General features: G+C 50.4%; 1 protein-coding gene across 1 annotated transcript in view; it reads left to right on the top strand.

Moving 5' to 3' along the window:
• The first annotated feature begins 217 nt into the window (after window positions 1-217).
• Window positions 218-15,793, top strand: part of DHRS12 (dehydrogenase/reductase 12) — a 34,735-nt gene continuing 19,159 nt past the window's right edge. The window contains 9 exon segments of the mRNA XM_048215569.2: window positions 218-247; window positions 525-610; window positions 4,965-5,073; window positions 5,075-5,099; window positions 6,775-6,829; window positions 6,831-6,855; window positions 11,678-11,694; window positions 11,696-11,768; window positions 12,830-12,951. Coding sequence (XP_048071526.1) covers window positions 218-247; window positions 525-610; window positions 4,965-5,073; window positions 5,075-5,099; window positions 6,775-6,829; window positions 6,831-6,855; window positions 11,678-11,694; window positions 11,696-11,768; window positions 12,830-12,951 — 542 coding nt within the window.

Genomic DNA, 15,793 nt, shown 5'->3' with positions numbered 1-15,793 from the left:
TGCCTCTTGCCCGCTGTCACTGTGTTCACATTACCAGTCTGACTCATTGCATCTGCCGGAGAGGGGCGCTGTATCTCTGCTGAGTTACTCGGGACATTACATGAAATAAGCTAATTAGAAACCTGGAAAATGCTAGTTATCATAACAACCCCTATGATAAAACTCATCAGATGGAGAAATCTTTTTAATACCACTGAGCCTCATCTTTTTATTCCCCATGATTTTCCAGGTGAGCACTTTCTACGAGGTGAGTTGCGGTGCCATCTTTGCATCCCAGCCATACCCAGCAGACAGGTATTCCCTAAACACATACAGACGCCCGGTTTCAACCCCACGGTGGCTAGGTGGCCCTGACCGCGGCCCGCAGCAGGGCCCGCCCTCTCTTTCCCTGCCCTCTGAGCCTGGGGCAGGAGTGGGCGCTCGGCACAGCCCTACCGAGACCCCGCCGCATTCCCTATAGACAAGAGACCGGAGGCCGCGGTTCTTACATAACTGGAATGACGTAACCGCTGGCGGCTCCCGAGGGTGGGGGCCCCAGGAGCGCGGGCCCCACCACGTCTCTCCACCGCAGCGCCGCGAGGCTCGCGGAGGGGCTGCGCGAATACACCAAGTAAGACGGCGCGGGCGGCTGGGGGCGCGGCCGGCCGGGTGGGCGGGGCCGCTGGCCGTCACGTGGCCCGCCTCGGCGAGTGCAAGACGGCTTGGCTGGGACGCGCCGGCGACTTCGCGATCTTGTTGGACCGACGAAGCGGCCGTGGCACCCGCAGGCTAGCAGCCCGCGGGCTCACATAGGGGGCGGGCAGGGTCCCGCCCCCGCACGCACGGGGACCGGGCTTGGCGCCCGAGGGGCGGGGCTTTGCCGCGCCTGGGCCGGGACCCGCTGACTTCAGGCGGCCCGCGGGCCTCCGAGCCCCCGGGCGTTACCTTGGCGCCCTGCAGGGCGTGCTCGGGTGACTGCGTAGGGCTGCGGTCGGCGTCAGGCAGTGCGAGCTCTAAACTGCTGCTGAGAACTTTCCTGGGTGTGATTTTTTCTCACCAATAAAACGCAGCTTGTGGCCTGTGACCTCTGGCTCCAGCTGGAACATTCCGAACGCGGGTTTCGGGACGGGTGTCCGCTGTGCACCCAGTGTGAGCTTGGTGAACGGTGTTTGATGATTTCACTGGCCTGGTGGTCACCCTCTCTGTACCCTAGCCGGGTCCCCACCTCATTGTGATTTTGGGGGCGGCCAGTTCCCAGGGAGGGAGAGATGGTTTTTCTCTCAGAATTAATTAGGCGCAGTGGTTCTCAATCCTGTCCGAATAACGGGGCAAGAATTTAAAATACCAGTTTCTGGCCCTGCCCCTAGAGATTCTGATTCTGTTGGCCCGCACCGGGGCCTACACTGACATTTTATAAAAATCCCCCAGGTGATTCTCTTGCGGCCTACTCATCTGAGACACTTCTCTTCCCTGCACTAGGGTTTTTATCAGTTCCTAAGGCAGCCCAGCAAATTTCCATCATTCCAAGGGGAGGCAAGTGGCTGCTGCTCCCCTCTCTTCACCCCACATCCTTTTGGAAAAAGTGCTTGTTTTTCTCAGGAGGCAGGACTGCAGATAATGGTGGAAGTGTAACTGTCAACCCTGCCCCCACTGGATTTAGGCAAATACAGTGGCAGCCTCTTTCTTTCAAAGCAGTGTGCTCTGGCATGGCCACTATTTGCTGGGTCTTTCCATGTTACACAGAGAGCGGCCCCAAGAGCTTGAGTCAGCTTCCTGCCCTGGGAAAGCAGGCTTCTAAAAGTCTCTCCCCAAACTCGTTCATGGAGGGGGAGGGGTGCAATCTAGGTGGGTTTCCCCCATGTTGGACATTTAGTGAATTGGAGGGAAAGACAATGCCTTACTTTGATTCCAGCGTGCAAGTCTGTAGTTTAGGTTTATAATGTTTTTTTCTTGGCACACCATATCTTTTATAAAGTTTCCCTATAGTGATCTTCTATGAAGAGTGTCAAGTCACTGTTCCCTGAACTTGCCTGAATCTAAGAATTACCTGGGACCATTAAGAAGAAAACAAAACCTGATTCCTAAGCCCCTCCCAGAAGCAGGTGGGGACTAAGCAAATTCCATATTGGGTAAATTGGGGGAAACATGCCTGGGAACTTGCCCCTTGGTGATTCCTGTCTTCAGAGGTTCAGGGAACACTAGGTACAGTGGTTGCTTCGTTTGAGTCAAAATCACCTGGAGGCCTTGGGACCCCAAATTGCTGGGCCGCACTTTGAACTGTGGACTCAGGAGACCAAGACCACGTTTCTAGTAGGTTCCCAGGTGATGCTAAAGCGGCTGGTCTGGCACTCGCACCCTTTAAGCATCTCTGGTGGAGTAGAAGGTGCCTCAGGCTGGATGTTAAAAGAACAGAAACCCTCCTTTGGCTTTATCACCTACCATTTTGTGACCTTAAGCAAGTCATTTGTTTCCTCTCTGCACTGACAAACAGGGACAGATATCAAGAATTTGCGAGGATAAAATACTTCCCCAGAAAGAGGAAAGGAGATACAAAAAACGCCAAATCTTATTGGGTTTTTTTTTTTTTTTCAAGGTTTTATTTATTTGAGAGAGAGCACAAGCAGGGAGAGCAGCAGAGGGAAAGGGAGAAGCAGACTCCCTGCTGAGCAGGGAGCCCAAGGGAGGACTTGATCCCAAGACTCTGGGATCACGACCTGAGCCAAAGGCAGATGCTTAATTAACCAACTGAGCCACCCAGACACCCCCTCCACCCTAAACCTTATTGTTAACAGAGTGACCCAGGACAGGATCCTGCACTGAAGACAAATAGCCCAGGCAAAGGACAGAAGGAGGGTGTGACACGCCCTGCAGGCCAGCCTGGCACCGCCCTCGGGCATGGCTCACAGCCTGGAGCTTGAGGAGAGGTTTAATCCACAGGAGCTGCCCTCAGCAAACCTTAGTGTTTAATAGGATCAGCGTGGCAGTCCAGAGGCTCAGGTCGCCTCTAGCTAGGTGTCACAGAGAAAAGCCTTTTGGCATCCTGCCCCTGAAGGAGGGGATCTTCCGGGCAGTTTCTTGCAGGTTCTCTGCGGCCTCCTCTTCTGGCTCTGTTGTGGTCAGGGAAGGTCTCACTCTCTCCCCACCAGTACCTTCCCCTGGCTAGGACCCTGTTCGTTGACTCCAGGGCCTTAGCCTTTTCTGAGAAATGGCTTGCTTTGGCAAGAAAATTCTTTCACAGTGATCCTGCCCGCCACCCCCCCCCCCCCAACATTTGTCTGGGAAAACACAGCTTCATTTTTGGTTATAGTTTAAAACGCTCTCCAAGTCCCTCATGATTTGGAGGGCCGGGGTGGGGGTGGAGGGCAAATAAGGAGCTCAGTTTTGAACACGGGGAGTATTGATGTCATTATTAATAATAGTAATATTAATAGCAACTACTATGTATTGAGCTCTTAATTTATTCCAAGTGTGGTAATAAATGCCTTGCATACATCTCATCTAGGCTGCCCAATAGTTAGCTTTTACCATCCCCTTTCTGCAGAAGAGTCTCCTTTTCTGGGCTGCAGAAGCCCAGAAAGGTTAAGTCAACACAGGAGATCTCACAGCTATTAAGAAGCAGAGCTGTGATTTAAACCCAGGTTGTTTGACCCAAAGCCCTTATTATTGACATTCTTTTTAGCCTCAAGTCAGCCTCCCAGGAAGCTTTGGAATAGTCCGAAGTCTCGCTGGCCCCACTGTGCCACCAGCAGCAGAAGCAGTGGGAAGGGTGTTCTCTGAGCTGCCCTGGACATTCAGTGAGTTACAGAGGGCGGGAACAGGAACATTCTTCTTGGTCTCCTGACTGTGAGACAGGGGCCATGACTGTCCTGGAGGCAGTGACTTCCAAACCTAACCCGGGCTCATAAACATTCTTTGGCCTTCTCTCCGGTGTCCGGGCTTGTAGTTGGCAGCAGTTCGGGCCCAGGGAGCCCAGCTGTTGGCTGTCTGTATGTAAACACGGTGTGGAGGAGGTTCCTGGGCTTCTCGTAGAACCTTCAGGAGAAAGAGAACTGTTCTCCATTGCAGGGGAGAAAGCACTGGGCTCTTTGGGTGAGAGATCCAAGTTCTGACACCCAGCCTGGCTGTGTGTGGGGAGAGCCCTGCCCTCGGGGCCTCCTCCAGCTAATTGCCTCCAATCTGCCTCCAAGGCCTCAGCTGGTTGCATACCCAGAATATACTAGGAAAGCAATGGTAGAAGGGGTAACTCGAAAGGCTGAGAGAAACGGTTAAAGAACTCAGGGTTACTTTTATCCAATAGGATCCCTTTGTGCAAATTAGAAAAAGCACCTCCTTTGAATGCTTTGCTGTCATCTGCGAGAAGTTGCTCAATGCAGATACAAATCCCCTAACACTGTGATCCGAACGGTGCCCCCTACAATTGTGCGGCACACACCCCATAGACCTGAAGGAGCCTTTGCTTTCTCTGAGGCGGTGCAGAACTCAACTACCTACCTTCCTCCTGCTTCCTTCTGTCCTTGCAAAGCTCCCCCACTTCACCCAGTCCTTCTACAGCTAGGTAGGGATGCCGGTCCTGCCCTGCAGTGGGCATGATACCAATGGTCTCCTAAGCTCCTCTTCTTTTCCCTCCAAAATTGGATAAAGGGAAAATAATCCCTCTGTCAGAGGATTTTTTTTTTTTTTTGGAGAGGGGCACTTCTGATATCAGAGGCAGTCAGAAAACGCTGGCTCCGATGCCAAACTGTTAGAGTTTCCAAATAGTTTTGAAAGTTCAGGAAGCTAATGAGAGAGGAAATGTAAAGCCTGAGAAGATGGGATTGTTCCTGAGCCCAGGGAGGGAAGCGGGGAGGTGAGGAAGGAAGGAAGCAGCTGTGTGCTGTGCTAGGAGAGAAGCAGCAGTGCCCACCCCAGAATTGGGCTTTCTCCCCGTAGGGCTTTCTGTTCCTGGCTCCTGCCAGCCGTTCTGTCTATGGGCTTGCTGCTTCCAGGAGTGGCTCTGCACCCGCCTCTAAGGGCTTTGTGCCTGATGACTTGGAGGCCCAAGTTCCTGGAAGAGTCTTCTCGGTCAGCCGAGGGAACAGTGGCACCGGGAAAGCAAACTGCTATTGAAATAGCCAAGCGGGGTGAGCAGCCTGCTGTGTGTCCACTGGGCCTCAAGGCCAGCCTGTGGCCGCTCCACACTGGGGAGAGTGCCCAATGTCACAGGCAGATCAGGGAGGGCCCAGCCAGCATGGCCAGGAGTTGACCCTGATCCCATGGTGACCGGCACAACTGCTGATTCTCAACTGTGCATTGAGCTTCCAGCTAGAGGTAGACAGAGCAAGTGACCAGAGGAGCCTTTCCTCAACTCTTAATTAATTCACAGGAGAGCTCGGGTCCTGGCCACACATTGTTCCGAGCGGTGAGGGGTTCCAGCCAACCCTGGGCATCTGAATCACCAGTGGAACTTTAAAAGGGCGTGGATACCTGATCCCCACCTCATGTCTTGTCAATGAGCATCTGGGGGGGTGGCGTGGGGAGAAGGGTGGGAGTCCACTGCAGTTTGCCTGTGGACCCTACTTAAGAACCAGTGCCCCCTGAATAACTGGAGAGGGGGGCGTGTTGAACTTCCTTCCTCCTTCCTGGTGTTCGGGGGTCCAGCCTCCAGGCTTAGAGCGGCTGGGGATGACCTCCTATTTCACTTCCCTCATCTTGATTTTGTGAAAGGCTCCCTAGGTGAGCTGTAAATTATTTAATCAGCTGAAGTCTCCCTCTGGGTAAATGCCAGAATTTCCTGAATGAATTTAATGGCCCTGGGTCACCAAATGGCACTGTGGTGGCTAGAAAAGTCCACTGTGTCTTTCCAGAGACTCTTTTCCAGAAAAACAGATGTTCCAGCAGAAGTTGGAGAAATAGGTTGGGATGTGTCACTTTTCTAGATGCTCAAAGATGTTTTTTCTTTTCTCTCTAAAATCAAGTTAAGCATTTTCCAGGGGAATATTATACCATTTGCAGTTCTATTTCATTATCTGCCAAGTCGGGGTGAGGAATAAGTACATCTGAGCAACTGGAGGTCCTCCGAGGTGTTATGGGGAGGAGGAGAGAGCAGAGGGGCTGGTTACGTGGTTAGCTGATAACCTCCCATGAAACAGACCCCATTTATTAAAGCGAGCTATTGTAAGTGAAGAAATCGGGCTCTGTAATGATTACTTTTTAACTGCCGCAGCCAAGGCATTCCCCTTTAAATAAACTTCGATTGATGATGGCATGGTCTTTGCTGGAATAGTCTGAGTGCCAATGATGGATTCGACCATTCAGTAAATATTAATCGAGTCCCTGCTACATGTTAGGCCAGTGTTTCTGAACTTGGGCTGAGTATTAGACTCACCTGGGGAGCTTTTAAAACATACCCAGGCCTGGACCCATCATCTGGAGCTTTTAAAAACACCCCGGAGACTCTAAAGTGCACCCAGGTTGAGACCTCTGTGTCAGGTGCTATGTGAGATGCTGGGGATGCAGGTGTGACCAGGACCAACACTTCTTGCCCTTGATGTGTTCAGACCCCTACAAAAATCAGTATCTTACCCCGGATGCCCCGTCAGTCAGCCCATATAGGCAGGAGAGCAGGTTCTAGGGTCACCCTTGGTATTATACCTGCGGCTCTAATTGTGGTGACCATCCCTTTAGATTTTCCGAAGGAGTCCCGGTTTCAGGTATTCTTCAGGTGAGCCCCGTGCGTCTTAATTCATATGGAAAAGCTGGTCTCCACAGCCACAGCGATCGCGGGAACTCACAGATCGTTTCCTTGAATTCCACCAGGTGGCACAGTTCACCTGGTTTGTCGAGATCAAGACCCAGCTCCAAGTTCCAAAGGTGATCATCCGGGAGAGCGCTCACCAGGCGAGCTGCCCTTCCGGCTGAGCTACTGCCCGCACCCCCTGGCTTGGCAGTGGCCGATTTGGGGTGCTTCTGCTTTGGAGGCAGCCGCAGCCCCCCCCCCCCCCCCCGAGAGCTGGAGCTGTGCTTTCCAGTGGCTGTGTTTGTCCTCCCGCCCCGGGCTGCCTGCAAGACCGCTGGCAGGGGCCGGTCCCTGCAGCAGAGACCTCACGCTGGACGATGACTCTGCCCGGGTTTCCACCGAGGGAGGCGCTCACGCCGCTGAGACACATCGCAGGGGACTCCGGCACCACACGCCAAGCTGTAAACTGACCCAATGGCTTTCCAATAAGGAGGAACAGCAAGAGACATTTAGGTCTTGACGAGAGCCACCTCTTCACAAGAGCTTTCAGAGCCGGCCCACATTTTGTGCTCTGGCCGTTCCGAGAGAGTCGGAGCCAGGACTCGCTGCGTAATTTGCGGGGCACAGCGCAAAATGAGACTGTGGGACCCTTGTGCAAGAAGTATTAACCATTTCAAGACGGTGAAGGCAGAGCACTGAAACGAGCGTGGGGCCCTTCTGAATGTGGGGCCTGTGTACCCGCACAGGTTGACCCCCATGAACCTGGGCCCGGATGGGAAACGCGGGAAAACCCACTGCGAAGTGATCTTGGGCAGTGTGTCTTAGCTTCCCCGAACCTCCGTCTCCTCATCTGAAAAATGGGGGTGATATTATTCTATTTTGGCACATATGTTTGAGAGTGAGCCATATGTCAGGCCGCGTGCTAGGAGCTGCAAACAGAGATGATAAGACGGAAGAGGCCCCTGGGAATGGCCCTCAGTTACCATGGCTCCCTCACTTTCGCTGCAGAACGTCCCTCGAGCCTGCCTTCCAGTCCCGCCCGCAGCTCCTCCTCTCCGCGAACCTGCTACTCCGGCAGCCCGGGGGCGGGGACGGGGCGGGGGCGGGGGCGGAGCAGGCAGCGCCCCGCCCCCTCAGGCTTGGACCTTGGCCGCGCGCGGAGGGGTGGGGGGGTGGATGCTCCAGTCTAGAATGGAATATTTTGCATCTGCTCCCGAAGGTGGTTCTTATTATTTTTAATAACGTTTTCAAAGCAAGTGTCCTTTCTGTGTTCACCGCACGTCTGTGGTCTCTCGCCATCAGATGCCGCGCAGAGGCTCAGCGCTAGCCGCGAGCGAGAGGGTCTCTAAATCTTCCTCTAATGTGTGAGTGCCGCCGCGATCTGCGGCTGCAGTTCTTGAGATTGAAAGCTGGCTGTCTGCCTGCTGATAACTTTCAGTTGTGCCTGCTGCCGGACGCCGCAAGAATACTAATCTCGGGCCACAGGCAGATGAGAGGTTGCCTGGATTCCAGCCTGCCGTGGTTTGGGCTACATGTTTTGCAAAGTGGATTTATACGGAAAAAGATGACAGTATGGTTTTGTTTATAATGTTGTGCCACCCTTATATCCAACTCCACCATCGCTGGGAGGGCAGAGCTGAAAAGACGGAACGCACGTATTTCCTGGGGTGGGGAGAGAGGCAGCCCTTCACTGTCTCCCCAACGGATCCTTACACAAGGTGGGGTTGGAGTGCACACACGGGCGATGCGCTTTTCTTGTGTGTTATAGGTGGCCTCCAGCGCTGAGAGCTCGGAGGGTCCAGGGCTGACAGTGCCGTCTGTCTGCTCACCCTGGTGGTGTGGTTTCCCTGACTCAGTGTACCCTCCAGGCTCTGCCAGGGGGATCGGCTGCTCCTCCCTGTGTATGAAGAGGCACCACTCGACCCCTTCATCTGGTCCAGCACACACAGCCCGCGCACACACGGTGTAGGAAGGAGCTGGGCTCACATTTGAGTCCTGGTTCTGCGCTCACTAGCCCTGGGAGCTTGGGTGGCGTTCTCAGCTTCCCTGAACCCCAGTTTCCTCATCTGAAAAGTAGGGCTGATAGTACTCTCTATCTGAACACGTGTTTGAGTGTGAACCATATGTCAGGCAGCGTGCTAGGAGCTGGAGACAGAGATGATAGAGTCAGATACAGCCCCTCACAGTCTTGGGAGGGACGAAGTGGTTAACAAGCACCTTCAGTGAAGCCTGCGTGCCCACCCTGGGCCTGCCTGCTCTGCTCTGTAGCGCAGTGAGGGCAAGGGGGAGTAGCTGTGTGGGCCCCCAAGTGTGTGTTTCTCTGGCCCTCATATCAGCCAGCTTCCGGCTGGGTTTGGCCATTGAGGAAGAATGGTAGGTGGCAAGAAGAGAGAAACAGGGTATTTGACTTCCCTGGCAACGGCTGGAACTGCTCTGAGGTTCTTCCTTTCGGTGGTCTCCTTGGCTCTGGTCACACCACCTCCTCCACTCGTTCCTCCGGCCTAGGCTGGTGGCTTCCTTCCCGCTCCTCCCAATCTTCTGGTTAGGGGCCAGTCCCAGTTGGCTTCTTACCTTCTTCACCCTTGTTCAGCTCCCTCTATTGAAAGAGGTTTCTATTAGATACCTGACTGACATGACATGATCTGTGCTATGACCCGGGGAAGTTCAGGGTACACGTATAGCTCTCAGTCAGTAGGAGAAGCGATTCTTAGTGATATTCATATGTTTTATAGTATCACCACGCCCAACCTTACATTCTCTGCTTCAAGTTCCCCAGTTCTCTTGAATCAATGCCGAGACCTGTGGAGCAGTGAGAGCACTGGCGGGACTGGTCCTCACTGCATGGTTGGGTGCAGCGGTCCTCTGGGCAGGAAGGCCTGGGCGGGTGTGCAGCAGGCCGGCCAAGTCAGGTGAGTGTGGGCACCAGGGAAGGTGCAAGGTCCTGTGCGAATCACTGCCTTGGTTTAGCTCCCTGATTACTCAAAATTAATATTAACTAGCACCTCGTTCCTATGTAGCAATTTCTACTAAGGATACATTCGTGCATTGTTTCCCATTTGCTCATCACTCTCACGCTCTGACACAGGTAGAGGGGTTCCTGTGATGTCCCCTCATGACTCCTGGGCCACAGAGCAGCTAGATGGTGGCTCATCTGTAGAAAGGATCCAGTTGAGTTTTGTCCAGTTTCAAAGAGTTAATATGGCAGCGCCCATTGGCCCTGAGGGCTAGCCTTGACACCTGTAGGTCAACAGATTGGGGGTTCGGACTCATTTGTGTCTGTTCCTAGCTCCTTCCCCTGGTCACGGCAGACTCCTGGCCTTTCCTTCTGGGTGCCTTCTGGCCTCTTGTTTTCTCCCAGAGGGAGACAGATGATTTCCTTCATCTTTTCACGATGCTTCATTTCAGCGGGCTCTGTGGTTGATTTATCTAGGACAGTGATTCTCTCTTCCATGCTGCTGCCTCCGTCCGATGCGGAGACACTCCAGGTGCCTCCAGGAGGCTCAAGGAGGTTGTGGAATGTTCAAAGTGGAACTGATTTTAGTTCACTTGAATTTTGTTGTTTTTTTGACCCTGGATTTTGTATGAGTGTTACTCGGCACTGTTGGGTAGGAGAGAGTTTTAGGGTGGTTATGGGGAGAGCTCAGAAGAAAGGACTGGGTGTCTACAGATTCAGTTTGTAATCATTGGGGTGGGGGTCCCCCCCCCCCAAGGAAGGAGTCAATAGGCAGTCTGTGTCCGCTGTGGCTGAGCCAAGGTCTTCACGGCCTTTTTTAAAAGAACATGGTCCTGTACACATCATGCTTTTGCTATCCTTTGAAAGTAGAGGAATGTTCAGCTGTGCCAGACTGGAGCTGAATATGGTATTTAAGATGACTATAGACCTTCTGAGGCCCGAAAATGTAGGATTGTTTCTGTTTTCTCATTTTCTGAGCCTTTGTCTCAGAGTGAGAAAACATTATGTTTTAAGATCAGTAGAAATTCTGACTACAGTCTTGGGTTCTATAACTCAATTAATGGGGAAACTGAGGCAAGGCCCAGAACTCAGCTTTATCCAAGGAATTGTGGCTTTTGCTCAGAACCTCACCTGTAGGTTCAGTTCTCTGCCTTGGGTTGGGGATAAGTCACAGATGCCCGCTGTGGCCCAGAGGGCATGTCCTTGTCTCATGGGATACTTGGAATATAAGCCCAGTTCCTGTGCTGGGGACAGAGGAGGGGCTGAACAGCCAACATACATTAATCATCTCCATGTGCGGCTATGTGTACCACCAAGAGGGAAGAGGGGGGCTTTCAACATGTCTCCTCCATCAAGAAGTCCCCAATCTACTGGGGGAGGGAACTGTGTCCAGCAGTAACTATAACAGAAGGTGGAAATTGGTAAACATTAGAAGCAAGGACTGAGTCACAAAGGAAGTTGTCATAATTACTATGTACCTTAGATCTTGTCTTCAGAGCAAAACACTGTCAAAAAACCCTAAATGATCGTCAGGAGGAAGCTATAACACATCCGAGCTGAAGTATGGTAGGTAACCATTAAAAGAAATAATCTAGGCTTATAGATTTAAAAAAATTCTAAAACATAGTAAGTGAGAAACAAGGATGCAGAGTAATGTATAGTCTGATCCTATTTGTATGGGAAGGGGGCACATGTTTATAGTATGTACATCATGCTTAATATACATAATATATATTGTGCCTTAAATATATGTATATAACTGCTCTATGTGCTTAAAATAGTTCCGATGATTAACAAGAAACTGTGAGCGATGGTTTATTCCTGAGGAGTGAGGTTCTTACTTTCCATTTTGTATTATTCCAAACTGTTTTATTTTAAAACACATATTTAAAACACATATTTAAAACACATATTTAAAACACAAAAAAAACATATTTAAAACACAAAAAAATGTATGTGTATTTTTTTAATTAAAAAATGCTAGCTTATATCTTTTTAAAAAAGCTTTACAGCTTTTTTTTTTGGTTTAGAACATCTTTCTGTACATGTGGATTGTCTGATCCCAAGAAAATCTGGAAATTTATTGAAAATTTCAAGCAGGAAAATCAACTCAATGTTCTGGTAAGTTTTATAACCCTAAGTAGAGGGTAAATCTTGTGTGTGTGTGTTTTTCAGCTACATGGGTATGGACTGATATGTATGTTTGTGGGTCTTTATGACGACGTCGTAGGGAGAATCCTCTATGGTGAGGCCTGCTCATGCCATCAGGTTTACTCACTGGCCCCAAGGGGAGACCCAGCACGTTGTGGGGAACGGGAGGGGACCACCCACTGGGTAGGTACTATGGGAACATGAAGATATTCCATTTTTCATAAAATTATTATGTGTGTATCTGTATTCCTGAGCTCTGTAGATCTGGGGATGTACGTATTAAAATTAGAGGTTCTGGGGGAAAAAAGAGAAAGTTTGGTCCAAAAGAATGCCTGCTGCAGACAAGCAAACCTTTTAGGAACACAGAGAGCCGGGAGGACTCAGGCAGGATGGTACATGTCTGCCCCTCCCAGACGCTCCGCATGGAGCCGAGCTGCTTTTCTATCTAAACAGTTTCTGATGTGCTCCAAAATGCCCGTTGGGGCCAAGGTCTGGTCTTGCACTGTCCAGTATGGCTATGGAGCATTGGAAAGGTAGCTAGTCCAAATTGAAGCGTGCCGTAAGTGTGAAAATGAGTCAATTTCAAAGACTTGGTTGGAAAAAAAAAAAAGCAAACCATCTCATTAAGATTTTTATATTGATTACATGTGGAAATGATACTATTTTGAATATACTGAGTTCAATAAAATGTATTACTAACATTTACCTGTTTCTTTTTACCTTTTTAATGTGGCAGCTTTCGAGAATACTTAAATTACATATTTCTATTGGACAGCTCTGGTCTAGGTGCAGTCCCAGAGCCCCTTACTGAGGATTCGGTTGCCCAGACAACCCCTTGTCATCGGAGATCTCTGCACAGCTCTGTGGCTGAGCTTTCTGCACAAGTGGCATTTTCCTGGAAGGGGTCTGACGCGAAGGGACAGCTGAGCAGAATTACTGTCGCCACTTGGATGTGGGACTGGTGGTGGCCGCGGAGGTGTGGAGTTTGGAAATGGGTCTTTCGGCCCTGGTTGCCTTTCTTTGGAAATGAGAACTGTAGTCTCTGGATCAATAATGCAGGGTGTGTGGTCAATAAGACGGAGCTCACTGAAGACGGGCTTGAAAAACACTTTGCTACCCGTATCCTGGGAGAGTATGAGCAGTTTTCTTGTTTGTAGTTAGCAAAATAAACAGAGACCTAGATGATACCATGGAAGCATCAGAAACACATACGTCAACTTTTTGGGTCCTTAGTATGATTGTATTTGCATCCTTCACTGCATTACACTTTCTTCATAAGATGCTCTTTAAAAAAAAAACCCAAAACACTCTTTTCATTTTTTTTTTATAATATGTATTAGTCCCGGAAATACTTAGCATTGTTAAAGGATTTTTTTCTAGGAAGCTCAAGGCTCATTATAGACGTTATTTGGTGAGGAGCACTGGTTCATCCCAGGTGGAGTGTGTAAACATAAAACTAGCAGCTAAGGGAACTTTCAGCCAGGGCTGAGGAAGGTACAACCATGCGACAAGAAGATGGATTGAAAAGGGCATTCAGAACACAGGACACCCGGATTGTGGTTCCTCTCCTCTAAGAAACAGGTTCACCCAATTTATGCCAGCCCATTGGTTCTCCAAGTAGGGCTCCTTGGGCCAGCTGCATCAGCATTACTGGGAACTTGGTAGAAATGCATCTTCTTGGGCCCCACCCCCAGATCTCCTGAAACCAAAACTCTGGGATGGGCCTGAGAAATCTGTTTTAACAAGCCGTCCAGATGATTCTGATGTCTATTAACGTTTAGAGAACCAATGTACCAGGCTTTTAACCTCTTTGGATTTTCTCCTTCTTGAACCAAGGAGCCTGGAATAAATTCTCTTGGTGCTTTTCAGCTTGGAGAGGCCATGAATATGAGCTTCTCTCCAGTATCTATACCACTTCCTCACTCTAAGTTAAGCTTTTAATGAGGCATTTTAATTAAATCTTGTCCTAAATCACAAGATGGTTGGCAGGGTTCCGTGTGGTTTTTGGGGTCACCAAGGGCATCCATTAAATAGCACATGTCTTCCCACCCAAGAACTGAACAGACTGAGGAGTGAGACAGGGGAGTAAGAGCTGAAAGCCAGCGTATCACTGTTGTTACCCATGAGGCTAGCTGAAGGGCGGGGTGCAGTGCGAGAGCCAAATGGGGTTCCTAGTATCACACCCAAGAGCTAGACAGATTCACTCACCTGGGCTGGCCTGTCCAGGACAGGCACCACCTCCTCCCCCCAGGAAGAGGAGAGAGTGGGGAGCAGAGCTGAGCATGCCCAGTTTATTGCTTCCAAATATACTAAATTAATTATTGATGATGGCTCCACCTCTCCCGGACAGAGGGAAGAAGGGGCTGAGGGAGGGCAGAGTTATACTCATCACACTGTCTCCATGAGGAAGGAAAGAGTGGGCGTGGGAAAGGACCTTATTCCCCAGTGGGGAGGTTGCTTTTCTTTTCTTTTTTCTCTCTTAACAAATACCTAAAAGCTTGCTATGAAATGGTGCAGGTTTAGTACAAAATATTTTCATCTTTGATTTTGTGCCAAATGTAGTATCTTTGCCCCAAGTACCAAACCCAAATATGGGGGTCATGTGGGATTTGCCTTATAACTTTATAGGATGGCAAAGGGTCCTGGAGCCACAGCTGGCCTCCACGCGGGTTCTCAGCAGGACCAACTTCATGGTTTGTGGGGCCCCAGGGCTAAGCAAAAATATGGGGTCCCATCCTCAAAAATTATTAAGAATCACAACACAGTGACAACAGAGCATTAACCAAATGGGGGGCAGGGGGCTTCAAAGCACTGGGGCCTGTGAGGCTGCCCAGATGAAGCCAGCCCTGCTGCTTACCCACCCCCACCAGCCCCCCATCCGACAGAACTCTGCGGGGCACTTACTGCACGCTGGGCGTCAGGACTGTTGTACATACACCATATGCTGTTTAACCCTGGTGACCATCCTGGGGTGGAGGTATTCTTACCTCTGCGTCACAGATGAAGATTCTGGGGCTGAGAGACATTGAATCACTTGCCCAAGGTCAAGTGGAGGAGTCAGGATTTGAACCCAAGTCAGTCTGCCTCCGCAGTGCATTACCAGGATCCAGTTCTACCACCAGCAGCCTTTCCCCCGTGTGCTATACTGAAATACAGGGTGGCGAGGAAGCACTGGGAGGGGGGTGAGCAGCCCTGCCAGGTGGAGGACGGGCGGGGCTGGGGCACCACTTGGAGCACCGCCTGGGAATCTGCATTTAAGGAAGCTGGGTCAGGAGTCACGCTCTAAGGGGACTGCCTTTTTGATTATACAGCTGGTGCGGTTGTACTTCTGTATGGATCCGGTCTGCTTCCAAGGACCTTGATATCACTTCATTTTCATTTCCTATTTGTGTTAGAAGCATTGTATCGATCTTCCCAACCTCTGTGAGAAGCATAATAATTCTCATGCTCTGATATTTATTCCTCCTCTCCAGTGTGGAAGACAGACCACAGTATACGAAGCAGCAGGATCGTGACAGAGGGGGCAGCTTAACGTGGAGAGGTTAACATATTGTCATTCTTAAGCAGGTCCAGAGCCAAAGGAACAACCCAGACCTCTGAGTCCTAGGAAATTGCTGGCTGCCTTTCTAATATAAAACATGTTTTCCCAGCCCAATTATGTAATGTGGGATGGGTTGTTTTCTATTTTCTAAGATTCAGTTGGGCCTCTAGAAACATTTCCAATCCCCAGCCAAACACCGGTGGGTTCCCGACACTCTGAGGACAGGACAACACCCCTATTTGCAGAACCTATAACCAGATCCTAAGGATTTGGAAGCTGGGGGATTGGTTAAATGCAAGATACTATCAGAGCCCACGCCTGCAGCTGGCCATTTGTGGAGACAGCATAGTATATGAATTCGATAAAAGTCTGGAAATAATTCCCCTTCTGCTGTTGTGGGGCTAGGTGGGGAACGGAGAGATCTTCGTAGTTGAGCCTTCAGTGGGACAAAATG

The sequence above is a fragment of the Ursus arctos genome, unplaced genomic scaffold, assembly GCF_023065955.2.
Source record: "Ursus arctos isolate Adak ecotype North America unplaced genomic scaffold, UrsArc2.0 scaffold_10, whole genome shotgun sequence".
Taxonomy (NCBI): domain Eukaryota; kingdom Metazoa; phylum Chordata; class Mammalia; order Carnivora; family Ursidae; genus Ursus; species Ursus arctos.
Note: the sequence above shows the minus strand (reverse complement) of the source record. Positions and strands in the feature narration are given on the sequence as shown.